At 46.4% G+C, this 17,500-nt stretch overlaps 1 protein-coding gene across 1 annotated transcript in view; it reads right to left on the bottom strand.

Annotated features, from left to right (window-relative positions):
• pou2f2a (POU class 2 homeobox 2a) overlaps positions 1-17,500 on the bottom strand; it is a gene marked incomplete at both ends in the record, with an annotated part of 39,096 nt that overhangs the window by 2,513 nt on the left and 19,083 nt on the right. The window contains 12 exons of the mRNA XM_083680751.1: positions 209-254; positions 1,445-1,636; positions 2,065-2,213; positions 2,387-2,528; positions 2,738-2,920; positions 3,648-3,739; positions 4,251-4,362; positions 4,733-5,002; positions 5,466-5,576; positions 8,448-8,504; positions 10,091-10,125; positions 10,762-10,827. Of these exons, the coding sequence (XP_083536877.1) occupies positions 209-254; positions 1,445-1,636; positions 2,065-2,213; positions 2,387-2,528; positions 2,738-2,920; positions 3,648-3,739; positions 4,251-4,362; positions 4,733-5,002; positions 5,466-5,576; positions 8,448-8,504; positions 10,091-10,125; positions 10,762-10,827 (1,455 nt within the window). The remainder of the gene's footprint in view (positions 1-208; positions 255-1,444; positions 1,637-2,064; positions 2,214-2,386; positions 2,529-2,737; positions 2,921-3,647; positions 3,740-4,250; positions 4,363-4,732; positions 5,003-5,465; positions 5,577-8,447; positions 8,505-10,090; positions 10,126-10,761; positions 10,828-17,500) is intronic.

Genomic DNA, 17,500 nt, shown 5'->3' with positions numbered 1-17,500 from the left:
ACCGGGTTATCTCCAGGGTATCTCCAGGTTATCTCCAGGTTATCTCCAGGCTATGACCAGGTTATCTACAGGTTATGACCAGGTTATGACCAGGTTATCTACAGGTTATGACCAGGTTATGACCAGGTTATCTACAGGTTATGACCAGGTTATGACCAGGTTATCTACAGGTTATCGACAGGTTAGGACCAGGTTATCTACAGCTCACCTGTTGTGCTGAGGCTTGTGGTGGCCTGGGGACCCTGCCCGGACATCTGGAGGGAGGGAGAGAACAGGGGGAGGAGAGGAGGAGGAGAGAGAGGTTGACAGGGGGAGGAGAGGAGGAGGAGAGAGAGGTTGTGAGTAGAGACAGACATACAGAGACACTAAAACAAGCCCTTGTATTGTGACTGCCATGACGTGTGTGTGTGTGTGTGTGTGTGTGTGTGTGTGTGTGTGTGTGTGTGTGCATGTGTGTATCATACTGTACAGAGCCTCTTTTCACAATAGCGATTGAACTCAAGCTTTGTCTGGATGACATGGAGGTCCCAAAGAGGGGACTCTGTGTTTGACGGGCGTGTTGTGGGTGGGAGGGGACTGTGTTTGACGGGCGTGTTGTGGGTGGGAGGGGACTGTGTTTGACGGGCGTGTTGTGGGTGGGAGGGGACTCTGTGTTTGACGGGCGTGTTGTGGGTGGGAGGGGACTGTGTTTGACGGGCGTGTTGTGGGTGGGAGGGGACTGTGTTTGACGGGCGTGTTGTGGGTAGGAGGTGACTCTGGAGGGCAACAGCCCAGCTCACGGTGGGTGGAAGCTGCTGCTCTACGAGGCGCTCATTAATTTAAGAGCCTTTTCAAGTACAACGTACGTAAGAACGGTTTTAAGAAACAGACAAAAAAATAACGATACTCGTACGATCCACCAAACGATACTGTAACGATAAACGTAGCTTTTGGAAAACAAGGCTTAGTATGAGGCTTCATACAGTAGTTAGTGGAGCAGTGACATCATATGCAACAGTGACATCATATGCAACAGTGACATCATTAGCTTGGTTTAGAAGGTGCAGCAGTGCAGGCTGGGTAAGGCCACAGGGTCACACAGAGGGGTCAAACACATCAGGGGGGGCTGGTGGAGGTAGACATCAGAGGACAGGCTCACTGGGAAGCATGGAATGGAAATAAGGAACGGTTTCAAACACAATGTGTGGGATGGGGGGGGGTCATACCATGTGCGGGCTGTAGCAGGGGTGTGTGTGTGTGGATGGGGGGAGAGTACGGGGGGAGGGGGTGAGTGCGGGGGGAGGGGGGGGGGTTGCGGGGGGTTGTAACATGTGCAGGCTGGAGCAGGGCGGTGTGTGTGTGGATGGGGGGGGTGAGTGCGGGGGGGTGGGGGGTGGTCGTACCATGTGCGGGCTGTAGCAGGGGGGTGTGTGTGTGGACGGGGGGCTGAGTGCGGGGGTCATACCATGTGCGGGCTGTAGCAGGGGGGTTTGTGCGTCACGGGGGGGGGCTGGCTGGGCAGGGGGGGGGTGGCACTGGAGGGGTTGATGCGTTTCTCTTTCTGCCGCCGGTTGCAGAACCAGACCCGGATCACCTCCTTCTCCATGGTCAGCTGCTCGGCAATCAGCAGGATCTCCTCCGAGGTAGGCTTCTGGTTCTGGACGGCCAGGGGGCAAAGGTCGGAGGTCAAAGACAAGGTCAAACTGGGTGTTAAGAGATACAGACCAGGGGAGGCTGGCGGAGGTAGAAATCAGAGGATGGGCTCTTTGTAATGGATGGAATGGAATGAGGAACAGTATCAAACACAATGTGTTTGACACCACTCCTCATTCCGTTCCACGCATTACAATGAGGCCCGTCCTCCGATTTCTACCTCCGCCAGCCTCCCTTGCTCCAGGCATTCAGTCCGAGATTTCTCAGTACATTTCTCAGTACATTTCTCAACGGGCGTTTCAGCTGTGATTGACATGCGACTACTGCACATTTAAGGACAACTTCTACCATATTTGTTTGAGTAAATGAAATAATCTCTTGTTAATCTCTTATTTCTAACATGTGGTGAATTAAACTCCAGGTGTTCCTTACGGAGATGAAGCTGCGTTCTAAGGCCACGCGGACGTTGGTCTCGATGCTGGTGCGTTTCTTGCGGCGCCGACCCGGCTGACCGTCGAAGCCCATCATGGGGGAGGAGAGAGAGCTGGGGCTGGGCAGCATGCTGTCTATAGCCATGGTCTCTGGGAGAGGGGGAGGGAGGGAGGGAGGGAGGGAGGGAGAGAATGCAGAGGGTGTTGAATATACACTACCATGGTCAGAGCCAGATGTCCACAAACAACACTGTCCTGTGTGTGTGTGTGTGTGTGTGTGTGTGTGTGTGTGTGTGTGTGTGTGTGTGTGTGTGGGGACTCACCTGCATCGCTGAGCCACTTCTCCAGCAGAGGCTTGAGCTTGCACATGTTCTTGAAGCTGAGGTTGAGGGCCTCGAAGCGAGAGATGGTGGTCTGGCTGAAGTCATTACCGTACAGCTTCCCCATGGCCATGCCCACGTCCCCCTGGGATGAGACCACAGTGGTCAGTACACACACACACACACGCACGCACGCACGCACGCACGCACGCACGCACGCACGCACGCACGCACACACACACACACACACACACACACACACACACACACAAGCGCACACACACACACACACACACACACACACACACACACACACACACACACACACACACACACACACACACACACACTGACCTGTGTGAAGCCCAGTTTGATCCTCCTCTGTTTGAAGGTGCGGGCGAACTGCTCCAGCTCCTCCAGGTCGCTGGGCTCCTCGCTGTGCAGGGTCACCGGGGGGGGCGGAGCCACAGACACGCCGGAGGCCAAGCCCCTGTCCTTCTCCCTCTGTAACGACGAGAGGCCGTCGCCATGACGACGCTACAGGAAACGAGACATGAACTAACGTCATTCAGGTGCCGTAGGGGTGATGTTACATATCAGAGCTGGGTGAAAGACCAAGAACTGTGCTGAGGTAGAAAGATCTAAAACTGTGTTGAGGTAGAAAGATCTAGAACTGTGTTGAGGTAGAAAGATCTAGAACTGTGTTGCAAATAAATAAATAAATACACAAAGGGCTTAATTCAATTCAACCAGACAATTGAAATGTCTGGAAGTCAAAACATCACTCTTCTTGTGCTGCATGCTCCGATTAATTTCCTCAACAAAACAAAGTTAACAGCTCGAAACAAAAAGTGTTTGTCAATTCCACGCCAGTCTCTTGTGTACAGGAAGAACAACGCTGTGGCTTCCTGCTTGTGATTGAACCTGCCATGTTAGAGGCTTAATGCCGCAGCAGCGACTCAACAAAGCTGTTTGATGTACTGGTAGAGGCAGGTCCCTGGTGGACTTTGAAGTAGGTTAAGCAGTGTTAGTCTCTGTCTAATCTCCCAGCCCAGAGGCTCATCTCTACGTTGGGGATTCTGGGGGCGCAGGAAGTGAACTCTGGGGAGATGGGATAATGTCAGCAAGTCTCCACCCCCCTACAACTTTTGTCTGAGCCCCTCACGGTTCCCCCTCTCGTCCCAGCCCCGCTCTGTTTACGACCCCACTGTCACCCGTTGTACGGGACGAGAACATGGAGGTGAGTGAGGGTCCGTGGTCGTACCTGTGCTTGCAGTCCCATCCGTGGAGGGGTGGGGAGGAGCCCCCCCGGGCTTTGCTGAGGTAGCGAAATGAAATTTGGTGTCGATAGCAAACCTTTGAAAGTCAATGAAGAGGCATGTCAACATCCACACTGTAGGATAACTACATTCTTAACAACGACCTGCAATTTGTCTTGGAATGTTTTGTCTTTGAAACGTGAGTCAGTGAGTGAGTGAGTGAGCTCATTTTCACTGTGGCACGCCCGTTTCAGGGTCAAGCCAGGCAAGATTTGTTACAGCTTTATGAAGCTGTTGAATTGCTTTTGAGACGTTGTCTCACATACTTTAAACAAATGCAGTTATAGGAAGTCACTCTGGAGAAGAGCGTCTGCTAAATGACTCAAATGTAAATGTACATGCACTGTAAAAGCCCATTTATGTTTGATCCGGCGCGGAGGCCGAATCAAGCACTTAAGGATGCCGTGCGCCCCCCAAATGGTTTACTGCAGGTGACGGAGGTACTTCCTCAAAAACTATTGGACGCGTAGAAGATGGTGTTGATGGTGGTTAGTGTTAATGGTTCTGATGGTGTTGATGGTTCTGATGGTGGTGATGGTCCCTCTTACCCTGCTGGGCCTGCTGGCCCTGGGCCTGAGGGAGGAGGAACTGGGCAGGAGACTGGAGGTGGTGGCCCGGCATCAGGACCAGCTGCTGCAGCTGTAACAACTGCTGGATGTCCTGCAGGAGACAGAGAGAGGGGTGGAGGAGAGGGGTGGAGGGGTGGGGGAGGAGTGGGGTGGAGGAGTGGAGGGGTGGAGGGAGGAAGATGGAGGGGGAGGGGTAGAGAGAGAGCTTGAGAGAGAGAGCTTGGAATATTTCCATGTATGCACACCCTTTAATGAGTAGAATGACTTCCAAGGCCCCGATCATTTGGAAACCCAGAGAAAAAAGTCCAGAGACATGTCCAACATGGACAGTGGGTAACGTTGGTTTCTACATTGGGTTGGTTGTTTCTACAGTGGGTAGGGTTGGTTTCTACAGTGGGTGAGAATGGTTTCAACAGTGGGTGGGGTTGGTTAACAGTTGGTTATTGATTGGCTCCCCCTACCTGGGCAGAGAGCTGGATTGGCTGAGAAAGGGCAAGCTGGGGCGGGGCTTGGGCTGCGCTCTGCTCCTGTTTTATTGACTGCTGCTGGCTCTGCTGCTGCTGCTGTTGTTGTTGTTGTTGTTGTTGTTGCTGTTGTTGTTGTTGTTGTTGTTGCTGATTGGCTGTGGCGGCGGCATGGGCGGCGTGAGACTGCTGCATGGCTGCGGCCAGGAGCTGAGCCTGAGCCTGCTGAAGCAACATCTGCTGCTGAGCAGGCAAGAGAGCAGCCAGCTGAGGAAGAGGAGGAGGAGGAGGAGGAAGAGGAGGGGGGGGGGAGAGGAGGGAGAGGGGGAGGGGGGGAGAGAGAGGGGAGGAGGAGGGGGAGGGGGAGGAGGAGGAGGAGGTGGAAAAGAGAGAAGAGGAAGGAAGAGAGAGACGGGGGTGTTTGCCCAAAAGGGAGGAAGGGTAAAGAGCAGAAGTGTAACCCAGTGTTAGAGAAAGGAGGGAGTGGACATGCGAGAGCAAGCAGGAGAAGCCACCTGCCTCCTGTCTGTCACCCTTCCTGACTGCTTACAGTGAAGACCAGGGGAGGCTGCTGGAGGTAGAAATCGGAGGCCGGGCTCATTGTAATGCATGGAACGGAATAAGGAATGGTATCAAACACCATTCCTGATTCCGTTCCATGCATTACAATGAGCCCGGCCTCCGGTTTCTACCTCCGCCAGCCTCTCCTGAGTAGTGTGTCTCGTCTTACCCCTGCTAGCTGGCTCCCTGCCAGCATCAGCTGTGTGTGGCGATGGGACGTAGGCTGAGAGGGGGCGGGGAGGGGGGTCAACGTCATCTCAAGGCTTTCCTCAGTCTTACCCTGCAGGGAGATAACCATTCAACGTTATAGGACACAGGCCTTCACAGTCACCTTTTTAGCCTGATTTTTGTCCAAAAGGTCAAGTCACTTGAAAAAACGTTTTTTGTTGTTGTAGTGTTTTGGGTGCAATAAAGCATGTTATCAAATACTATTCATAATTATTGTCTTTATTATTATGATACAGAGATTCAAATACAAAATGTAGGCTATCATTGCCCAGAGTGGTTTATTAGAAGACTGGCGCCATTGAAATGACTGGAGGCTTCAGATAGTTCCAGAACTTCCTTCCTGATTCACCCAATATTGATTTTTATTGGACTAAAATATGTAAGTGGGCGGGGCTAACATCGCTTCAGACGGAGGGAAATGGCGGACAAAAAAAGGCAGTTTCAGCCCCAACGGTCATGGTTTCTCTCAAGTAAAACAATAAAACTACCACATTTGGGAAATGTCTCTCTTGAATTGGTTTAACCACACAACGTTTAGTATAGCTAAGAAGTTTCACAGTTGAAATGACGGTATCTGTTCAGTTCGAAATGTATAATCTAAGATAGCAATATTCCTCAGACTTTTTACCCAGGGAAGCAAACGGTTGCCTGGCAACTTGCTCCATAGGTTTGCATAAAGAAACAATTGGAGTCTCCATAGGCGATAGGCGATAATATCAACAATAACAACAACAACAACAACAACAACAACAACAACAACAATAATAATAATAATAATAATAATAATAATAATAATAGAAATGAACCCCTTCATTGGCGCCTCGCTTCTCCTCCGCTACCCTGCCTTTAGCACCATCATGCCTGTCTCAACATATGTGGCTCAGTTGGTAGAGCCCGGCGCTAACAATGCTTATGTTGGGGGTTCGATTCCCGCTGGGACCATATGTACTGAAATATGTATACACTCACTGCAATGTAAGTCGCTTTGGATAAAAGCGTCAGTTAAATGGCATATATGAATATACAACACTGCCCCTTCAAGAAAAATAGCTTTCTACTCGACTTGTTATTCAAGGTGAGGCAGAAGCGTACAGCTTTTTTAGGAGGCAATCGTTTCCCCCTTTCCGATAAAAAATAAATAAAGATACAATATATACGTCTGTGGCTACAACTGTGCTAAATAACTCTGGAACTAACAAAGAATATCCGCTAAGAAATGCGGCTATGCGCTTTCATCTGAAAGGCGCATCTTTGAACTTGTGTGGGAATCACGGCTCGCCAAATCAGATTTGTTTGGACTTGTCGTGCTGAAAGGCACCGATCTATGTTGATTACTTCACAATTCCCACGTCCCAGGAATACCTTCATCTGTTTCATCTGGAAAGTTAGGGTGATTTTTTTTACTTGTCCGACCATACATTGTACTTCTCGAGCACAAAAAAAACATGTGAATAATAATGGCAATACAGGTTACATGTACTCTATATACGTGTGTGTTTATGTGTTTACTGGCTCGATAAAAGCTGTATAAGTCTTTTCTTTCCATACTTCCAACTGTAGATATTCATTAGCAACAGGCAATAGGTTAAAGGTCAAAACAATGCTACATTTTAATTGATAGTGAGCAATGTAATAATTGTGATATAGTTCTCATTCAATGAATGGAACTAAACGATGTCAATGACTATCGGTACAAAAATAACCTGTATACTTCCCAGAAATAACTCCTAATAATTATTCCCAAGTCTCTGGCCTGTACTGATGAACTAACCACAGAATTGTGCTTCCTTGTTAAAGATAAAAGTCATTACCGTATGTTGGTCCAGTGGAAAAAGGTTCAGCCCAGTGTGCAGAATTTCAGAACATTCCAAGACTACCGATCGTTGTTCTGAAGGAGCCCTGTTATTACCTACCCATCCATCTTCTCTCTCACTCTCTCACTCTTTCCCTCAATTTCTACGTCAATAACCTTTCTCTTGGTGTCTAAATGTTCCCAGAGAAGAGAATGTGTCCTTTCTCCCTCTACAACTGAGCACGCCTTAATCTGTAGGTAGAGTTTGTACTAAGGGCAGGCTGGTGGAGGTAGAAATCGGAGGACGGGCTCATTGTAATGCACAGTGTTGGGGAGTAGTTCCACTGCATTTTGCAGTAGCTTGGTGGTAGTTCAACTAAATTAAAATCCTAGTAGTGTTTCCAGTAGTTAACTACTGTTTTGCCATGTAGTGGTGGAGTAAGCTGTCACTAACTACATTTTTACTAAAGAAAAATTAATCACTGGATTTAAACTATAATTCCAGCCCTTCGAATTCCCCACTATTCCTTACTTCACTGCCTCCAGTCTCCTTACTTTGCTCCATTTAACTATTATTTTCTCTCCCAGTGATTTCAGAGCATTTCAGTCACACTGGTCATCTGTCAGTAACTGAGTATCATGTGTTGGTTGAAGTATTTTCTATTTCAATGTAGCTTTAGTTTGACAAACTATTTCTATCAAGGGTAGCTTTAGTGTAGTTCAACTTCTTTCCTTGTAAAGTATTTGGTAGTCTAGTTAAACACATGTTCAGAGTAGCTTCCCCAACACTGGTAATGCATAGAATGGAATGAGGAATGATGTCAAACATCATGATGTTGGATACCATTCCATATTCCATGCATTACATTGAGCCCGTCCTCTAATTTCTACCTCCCTCAGCCTCCCCTGGCTTGTACCTACTGTACTCTGGAGTTCTCATGAGGAGGGTGTGTCATTTCACAATATCACATACTGCAATGACCGATACAATTTGATTTGATTTGATTTGACGCACACACACACACACACACACACACACACATACACTCACGTGCACATGCACGCACGCACACACACACACACACACACACACACACACACAGACGCACGCACGCACACACACACACTTACCTTGGTGCTGCTCAAGGTAGGGGAAAGGCTGAAGGGACTCGTTTTCATTGGCTGAACCTGGAAGGAGATGAAGAACAAGAAAAAGGATTCACACATGCACAAACACACACGCACACGCATACACACACACACACACACACACACACACACACACACACACACACACATATTTGTTCATCTGCACGTCGTCCCTAGAAACCTATCCAACACGTTTTTGAAAATTTCAGTAAATTTATTAAAATTGAAATACAGAAATACCTCATGTACATAAGTATTTATACTCTTTGCTATGACACTTTTAAAATGAGCTAAAATGCAAAAATGTCATCAACAAATCACTCAATAAGTTGAATTGAGTCCATCTTAATGCAAGGATAATAGTTCATGTAATTTTGGAATTAATATCTTTGTTTTTATAGGGTCTCTGATTTGCATAGGAATCAATTACACACTGTGCAGATTAGGATGCCACTACCAACTCAGCAAATTTCATAATTTTCTCTTGATCCTGACAAACTCCCCAGTCCCTGCCGGTGACAAACATACCCATAACTTGATGCAGCACCACTATCCTTCACACGAGAGATGGTGCGGAAATTGCATAGTATGTGCTGGATTTGCACCAAACTTAATGCTTTGTAGGAAAACCGGATAAACACATTTCCAACCACTTTCTTTGCTGTATCACTTGAATTCATTGTTGCAAACACAATTATGGATATGAGAGAGATTATTTTCCATTAAGGGATTATTTTTGGCCACTTGGTTATAGACCAATTTTGTAGAGTGACTGAGATGATGTTGTCGACTGTGCTTTTTACTCTCCACCATTCAACTTTGTAGATTTTTTTAAGTCTCCCCAGGCCTCAGGGTCACATTCCTGAGCAGTTTTGTTCCTCCCCATTTGATCAGTTTGTTATGACAACCTGATCCACACAGTGTGTAATTGATTCCTATGCAAATCAGAGACCCTACAAAAACAAAGATATGAATTCCAATATTACATTAACTATTATCCTTGCATTAAGATGGACTCAATTCAACTTATTGAGTGATTTGTTGATGACATTTTTGTATTTTAGCTAATTTTAAGACTGTCATAGCAAAGGGTCTGATTACCTATGTATATGAGGTATTTCTGTATTTCAATTTTAATAAATTTACTGACATTTTTAAAAATGTGTTTTTGCTTTGTCATTCTGGGGTATTGGGGTGTGTGGATTGATGGCAAATTCTTTAAATTTATGATTCCATTTTAAATGAGTCTATAACACAACACAATGTGGAAAAAGTGAAGGGGTCTGAATACTTTCCAAAGGCTCTGTATGTTACACATATTCACAAGAGCTAATAAAAAGTCAGAGAAAACAATAGCAAAGGAAATAAACGATTCTACTGTCTGTATTTGCCTCCTAATACAAATAAACAATTAGCATTTTCCAGTCAGTACTTATCATACAAATTCTAAACAAATTTCAGAGTAACTGGTATGTTATGGTGTTTGTCTCAGTGAATCCCAAAGAAACAGCATCTAATTTCTACACATTTAACATTTTGAGCATAATAATAATAACAATAACAATAATAATAATAATAACAATAATAATAATAACAATAATAATAATTCAACAGAGATGACCAACCTGGTCGTTGGCGTCTGGACTGTTCCTCTCAGAGTCTGTTGGGGAAGAAGAAGGGATGAGAAAGAGAAAGACCCAGATTGGAGGACAATAAGTGGGTTAGCCAAAACACCTCAGGCTATATGTGTCCTTTAGGCTAACTAACTAGCTGTGAAATATTCAAGTTTATTTCACATTATTTCTCATTCCACCTTGAAGGCCAACCATTAGTGAGACTCAGCAGGTGCAGTGGCCTTTGTGTCAATTGTGTCACATTCATATATCACACAGACGGGTTCAAAACTACGACCTGACATCTCGGAAAATACGAGAAACGTGACAAACCAGAATGATAACATGTATGACACATAAAATCCACAAACATGGACAGGGTTTCCCCCCACTCCACAGCATACACACACACACACACACACACACACACACACACACACACACACACACACACACTAGCACGCCCACGCACACTAGCACACACGCACACACTATTTCCTCTCAAAGCTCACATACAATCAAAAGAACTAAAAGAACAAGATAGATATCAAGGGGGATTTTATCACCGTGAAGGTGATCTAATGCTGTCTGTGTTCTATGAGACAGTTTAAGAGTAAGTGGTTGGTTTATAATGATGACCTGGTACTTAAATAGTGGATGAGAGATCTCTCAGGAGTCTGTACCTGTGCTCTCCCCTGGCAGGTCTGCTCCAGGCTTCTCATCCTCTGCAGGGTTGGACATCCTGATATCTGAAGGAGAGAGAGGACGGAGGAGGAGGGAGGAGGAGGGAGACAGAGAGAGAAAGAGAGAGAGAGAGAGAGAGAGAGAGAGAGAGAGAGAGAGAGAGAGAGAGAGAGGGATTAATACAACACATCTCCAACTGACAATACATCCACTACCAAAGGAGTGATTCACAGGGAGAAGCCCCCTGTCTTCTTCCTCCCGTCCTGCCTCCCTCCCTCCCTCCCTCCCTCCCTCCCCCCATCCCTGGCTCACACAGTAGCATGTCAACATGTTTCTTCTTCGACAGAGATGTGTGCTATAATTCCCCCACACTCCAAAAAATACACACACACACACACACACACACACACACACACACACACACACACACACACACACACAGATACTTGCACACATTCATTTGGCCTGAGACTGTATGTTTGTCAGCGGGGAGTAATGACGTGTTTGGAGACCTGGCAAGGGATAGATAGATGACATTTCAAAACACAGCCCTTGTCAGCATCAGATCAGGCTAATACATGTGTTATGAACGCTGTGTAAGTACAATATTTACAGTTGTGGTTATTTCAAGAAAGAAAAATGACAGCATCAATTCACAGTCACTTAGGAGTGTTTTCGGAACAAATTGTGCCATCAATAAATCCATGAAAATATCAACAATGCGCTCGACTTCACCTTCTACAGTACAAACGTAGGTCGGGTGATGATTCCTCAGATATAATCCACAGAGCAACTATTCTGCCCTGTGGGAGGGCAGGACAGTGAGGAAAGTTTTGTGTGGCCGTTTGAGAAAAAAACAAATTGTAAATATCCAAACATGAGAGCCCCCATATCTGTCCTCAAAACACACGTCTCCACGGCAACTGACTTCAGTGCAGACGTCCCAACAACAAAGAGAGAGGGACCCAGTAACAACTGGCCTCTCCTACAACAACCCGCACCCACTCAGAAACAGCAGAGGCTTCCGGGCTAAAACCCTAGAAGAAAGAAAAGGAGAACAGGATTTGCGACAAGTGCTGCACATCATCTACTCACCTTGCCAAAGACTGTAACGAGTGTGAGAGTAACCGCCATAACACAGTCATGCACCCTGGACCACCACCTCTGGACTACAAAGGCTCCCTCCCCTGCGCCAGAGGACGGCGGGGAGGGAGAAGAAGACACTGCTACTACCGCAGTCAGCTCGCTCTGTACGGAGGCTTGTGGTAAAGGCCGAGCAGCTAGGTCATGTGCTAAAATTTGCTCAGTTAAAGTGTACCCACAAGGACAGCGAGAGAGAGCAGTCACCATGCTCGACGATCAGAGCCACCGCTCACTAGCTTGGTCAGACTTCTTTGGGTTATTCGACATACAGAGCCTCTCCACACCATGTTCTCTCCGAACCTGTTAACTATGGCTGGGAGAGAGATGATGCCTCCAACCCATTTGGGGCCAACAGAGAAAAGGTGACTGAGCAGAAACATTGGACAGAGTGTGTTCATCAGAACTGAGAGCTCCATCCATCGAAGATGCAGTCTTTCTAAAGACTATGGATAAGGACGTTTACCAAGATGAGGGTTAGGGTTAGGGTTAGCTGGCTCTTACACGCCTCAACCCTCTACAGCGCAGTCTGGACAGGAAGCCAGAGGTGAAAGAGCAGTTCATCGCTTTCATGGGAAAGATCTTCGAGAACGACCACGCTTCTCCAACGACCACGCACCTCCACTGGAAGAGGGTACGGAGCGCTGGTACCTACCAGCCTTCGGAGTCTACCACCCACAAAAGCCTGGTCAGATCCGAATGGTCTTTGACTCCAGCGCGCAGCAGTGTGGTGTCTCCCTCAACAACGTGCTCCTGACTGGCCCAGACTTAAATAACAATCTAGTAGGGGTCCTGATACAGGAAAGAGCCTGTGGCCGTCACCACTGACATCCAACAGATGTTTCATTGTTTCCTCGTCAAGATCACAGAGACGACCTGAGATTTCTGTGGTTCAGAGACAATGGCATCACCAAGGACATCACGGAGTATGGGATGACGGTTCACGTCTTCGGCAACAGCCCCTCCCCTACTGTTGCCATCTATGGCCTCAGACGTGGCGCCCAGAAAGGTGCACATGAGCACGGTGCAGACACACAACAATTTGTAGAATGACACTTCTATGTCAATGATGGGCTCCAGTTCTTGCCCACCACTACGGAAACCATTGACCTCCTCAGGAGGACTCATGTGTTGCTGGCTGAGTCAAATCTACGCCTGCACAAAATTGCTTCAAACAGTGCTGCTGTTATGGATGCCTTTTCCCCTGAGGACCATGTGAAGGGCATAAAATACATGGACCTCAGTGGAGAAAACACACCTATGCAACGTAGCCTAGGGCTGTGCTGGGAAATAGCAACAGATTCGTTCACCTTCAGAGTATCAGCCAATGAGAAACCGTTCACTCGCCAGGGTGTCCTGTCCACAGTGAACAGCCTCTTCGACCCGCTTGGACTGGTAGCTCCAGTAACTATACAGGGAAGAGCTCCACTGTGGGAGTTCACCACAGGCACGTGTGACTGGGACACGCCACACCAATAGGAAAAGCTAAAGGAATGGGAAGTATGGAGAGATTCTCTTCAAGATCTGAAGCAGCTTCACATCCCACGTACATATACCTACAACACACTCTCCAAAGTGAAACGCACAGAACTGTGTTTTCAGATGCATCCACCAAAGCATTCCGAACTGTGGCTTACCTGAAAGCCATAGATGAACACAGAGAACCTGATGTAGGATTTGTTCTAGGGAAAGCCAAGCTAGCTCCCCCGATCCTACCATTCTTCATCTTGGACTATGCGCTGCAGTGCTTGCAGTAGAAGAGATGGAGCTCAAACCCAATGCTGTCCACTTCTATTGCGACAGTAAATTGGTTCTTGGATACATACACAACGAGCCAAAGCACTTCTATGTGTACGTGCACAACAGGGTCCAGCACAGGGTGGCACAACAGGGTGGCACTACGTGCCCACCGAGCACAATCCAGCTGACCACACATCCAGGTCAGTCCCAGCATCCCTCCTCGCTGAGACTACGTGGCTCACTGGTCCTGCTTTCCTCCACAAACCCTGTGAAGGTCATCCAGGAGAACAAGGCTCCTTTGAGCCAGTAAATCCAGAGTTAGATGTAGAAATACGGCCTCAGATGACAAGCTTCAAAACTCAAGCCAAAGAGAGAGGCCTCACATCTGAGCACTTCAAACAGTTCTCCAGCTGGGAGTCACTACAGAGAGCCGTTTCACTTCTCATCCATGCTGCTCGCTCTCACAAGCCTACACACAAGCTGACTGAATGTAAAGGCTGGCACCACTGCAAGAAACCCCAGATGAGCTGTCTCAAGCCAAGAACCGCATCATCGGGTTGGCCCAAGGAGAAGCCTTCCCAGTGGAGCTTGCTGTGCTCACTGGCAACAGAGACATTCCCAAGAGCAGTTCACTCATCAAGCTTAGTCCAGACATCATCAGAATCGGTGGCAGACTAAAGCATGCTGAGTTAGACAGTGGTGAGAAGACTCCTCCTACTCCTCCAGGAGACTTCACCAACAAGGACCTCTTCAGGAGCCAATGGAGACAAGTGCAGAGCCTTGCCAGCAAGTTCTGGTCTCGTTGGAAGAAAAGTCTGTTTTAACTGCTCTTATATTAACACAAAAACCTTATATCATCACCAAATTTTGTTTAACACCTTTTTAAGTTGTCTTCAGCTAATGGTTAACATGAGTAATTGCAGTGAATATACAAAGAACAGACACTGAAAATGTATTTCTAAATGAACATTTATTTAAAAAATAAATAAATAATTCAAAACAGAGACCATATGAACAGAACATCAACATGAACAGTCCTCTGTGAGTGTGAGTGTGTGTGTGTGTGTGTGTGTGTGTGTGTGTGTGTGTGTGTGTGTGTGTGTGTGTGTGTGTGTGTTCACACACGAGTGGCAATGTACAATCAGGTTGGAGTGTGCCTTGCAAACGTATGCATGGCATTTGTGGCATGTATGGCTGGTTTTAATGTCTCTAGGGGCACAGAGCTTGCATCTCTTCCTTTTCTGTCCTTGTCCTTGTTGGGGGGGAGCGGCTGGGGGAGCGGCTGGGGGGGGGTCTGGGGGCTGCACACTCGTCACCTCGTCATCCACATGAGACATTGCACACCGTGTTGGCCCTGGGGCCATCCTCACTATGCTTTCCACTCTCGCTCTGCCTCCTCTGTCCAGGGAGGATGAATACCAGAGCAAGTTGTCATTCTTGGACTGGAATGTCACCTCAGGGGCCTCTTCCTCAGGGGCCTCTTCCTCGTCTGTTTACTGTTGGTCAGTCTCATAATAGTCTGGGTCGAAATCTGGATCGATGTTGTCTTCCATTTCCGAGACATCCTCCTCCATCTCTGGTTCAATTTCAATCTCCTCTCCATCATCATTTGGTTAAAAAATATGGTCCCAAGCCTCTGACAGACAGTCACCTACTCATTGTGTTCACAGAGTAAAATGAGAGCGAGGCACAAAGAAAGCTTTCTATATGGGGTCTGTGAGAAGATATGATACATTGTTTAGTCTGGAAGGTGTAGTTCACCTGGGGGATGGGCACATAAGCGCATTGAGAACCAACCCCCCTCTGTGTGTGTGTGCAAGAAGGAGGGGGGGGTGAATGTGTGTGTGTGTGTGTGTGTGTGTGTGTGTGTGTGTGGGGGGGGGGGGGGGGGGGTGGGACAGTGGGGGGGGGTGGGGGGATGGATGAAAGGTTGGGGGGCGGATGGGTGGGGGGTAAGGGGGTTGTGGTTGTGGATGTGTGGGTGAGTGGGTGTGTGTATGGGGATGTTTTCCATCTGCTGGATGAACATAATATAGTTTTACCCCTTAATTTCCTATGGCGGTCATTTTAGACCCAGAACCCCACAGGTGTGACAAAATTGACTAAACCACTCAAAATTCAATGAAAGTGATGATCAGCAATTTTCTATGTTCAAATGCCTAGTGTGGAGGAAAACATAAGGTCTTGAGGCAATCAGATGAAAAACACAATATTTATGATTTAGGAAAAGTTTAAGTTTAAACTTTAAAGTTTTTGATCAGTTAGTAGTGGCCTCCCACAGACGCCAGGGGGGGAGTATTCTGCCCTATGGGAGGGCAGGGCAGTGATGGAAGTTTTGTGTGGTCATTTGATCGTTGTTGTCGTAATCAAAGGCTTAAAAGGACACCTCGTTTGGCTCTGTTCCAGCCTACCGCTCCGGTCTTACACACACGTTGCTAGGGAAACGGCGCGAGAAAGACGCAATCCTAGCAACGCGTACCTAGCAACGACCACGGCCAGGGACACTCGTTATTCTGCTGTTTTTACTGCGTTGTTTTTACCGCTCCTCTGGAAATGTTACATTTAGTTTTTGTTCGCCTTATCCTGCCAGCCTTTGTTTTTGTGCCCTGCGTAACCATTGCCTGTGAGTATTTTATTATATCTTAAGCACGTCTTGCAATATAAAAGTATATTTTGTACCGATGATGTAGTTCCTGGAATTGTCTGTGTGCTGTAAGCAGCCGGGTCATGTAGCCTGTTGTTGAGCAGCTAGCATGGCATTTCTATGGTGTTGTTTGGATGTACTGTTGGAATAGGTTGTATTTGAGTATACATATTACTATGTTAGCTTAGTCATGTTTTTATATCGTTTATATATTTTTTATACAACCGTGACAGGAGTTTGGCAGGACGTGTAATTGTCAGATAGCCGTTAGGAGGACGGGTCTCAGAACGCCTCACACCCGAACCTTCCTGCCACAACAAGTTCAATTCAGTTATCAATCAATTAGCATGAAATATTTGAAACATTTGCATAATCGATATAAACTTTACTGATCCGATGGTTATTTGTAAATCATATTAACCCATATAATATCTAATATCTCACTCAAGTCATGCATTACTGAAAATGTCTCCAATAATTAAATATGAGTTTATGTAATTCCTGTCTAAACACCTTTTAGAAAACAATATTTGCAGGCTATAAGGCTAACATCTAAAAGAAAAATGTCACTATGCATATATATGCTCCAAATGTTATAACTTTTAATTCAAGACATTGTGGATAAGCCACTCTTCATAATTCACCTCCAATAAACGAGGTAATGTTTCTGGTATGGATACAACAGCCAAACAGAAATCTATCATTAAATATGCAAGAAACGTATACTAGATATACACAATTATTTGCTCATTCATGGTAGCCCTATTTTGAAAATCTTAAAAATCGTTGGCAAACATTTTCTTAAAGTGTTAAACATAAGAGACTATTGCTAGCTACTTCAATGACAGGCTATTTCAACCAAGCCAACTTTTTAAGTTCATATCATTTCGATGCTTCCATGCTAACATTTACAAATTCACCCTTGGATGGATAATCTATAGCCTATGTTTACAATGCATGTCTGGCACTTTAACTTTAATTCACAGGTCGAATTTAAGAATGATAATATATGAGAACATACCCCTAAATAAGTGCATTTTATCTAAAGCTTCGTCAAATGGTGGTTGCATATTTGCGAGCTGCAGATTGACTCACGGTAGAGAGCATGGCCAGAACACCAGCCAACATCAGGCCAACATCATTATACCGTTTAAACCTCCATTTCAATTAGCAAAGTGTTTAATTCAGCCCTGAACCAACTCACTTGAGAAATG

Source organism: Argentina silus (genome assembly GCF_951799395.1).
Source record: "Argentina silus genome assembly, chromosome: 11".
Taxonomy (NCBI): domain Eukaryota; kingdom Metazoa; phylum Chordata; class Actinopteri; order Argentiniformes; family Argentinidae; genus Argentina; species Argentina silus.
Note: the sequence above shows the minus strand (reverse complement) of the source record. Positions and strands in the feature narration are given on the sequence as shown.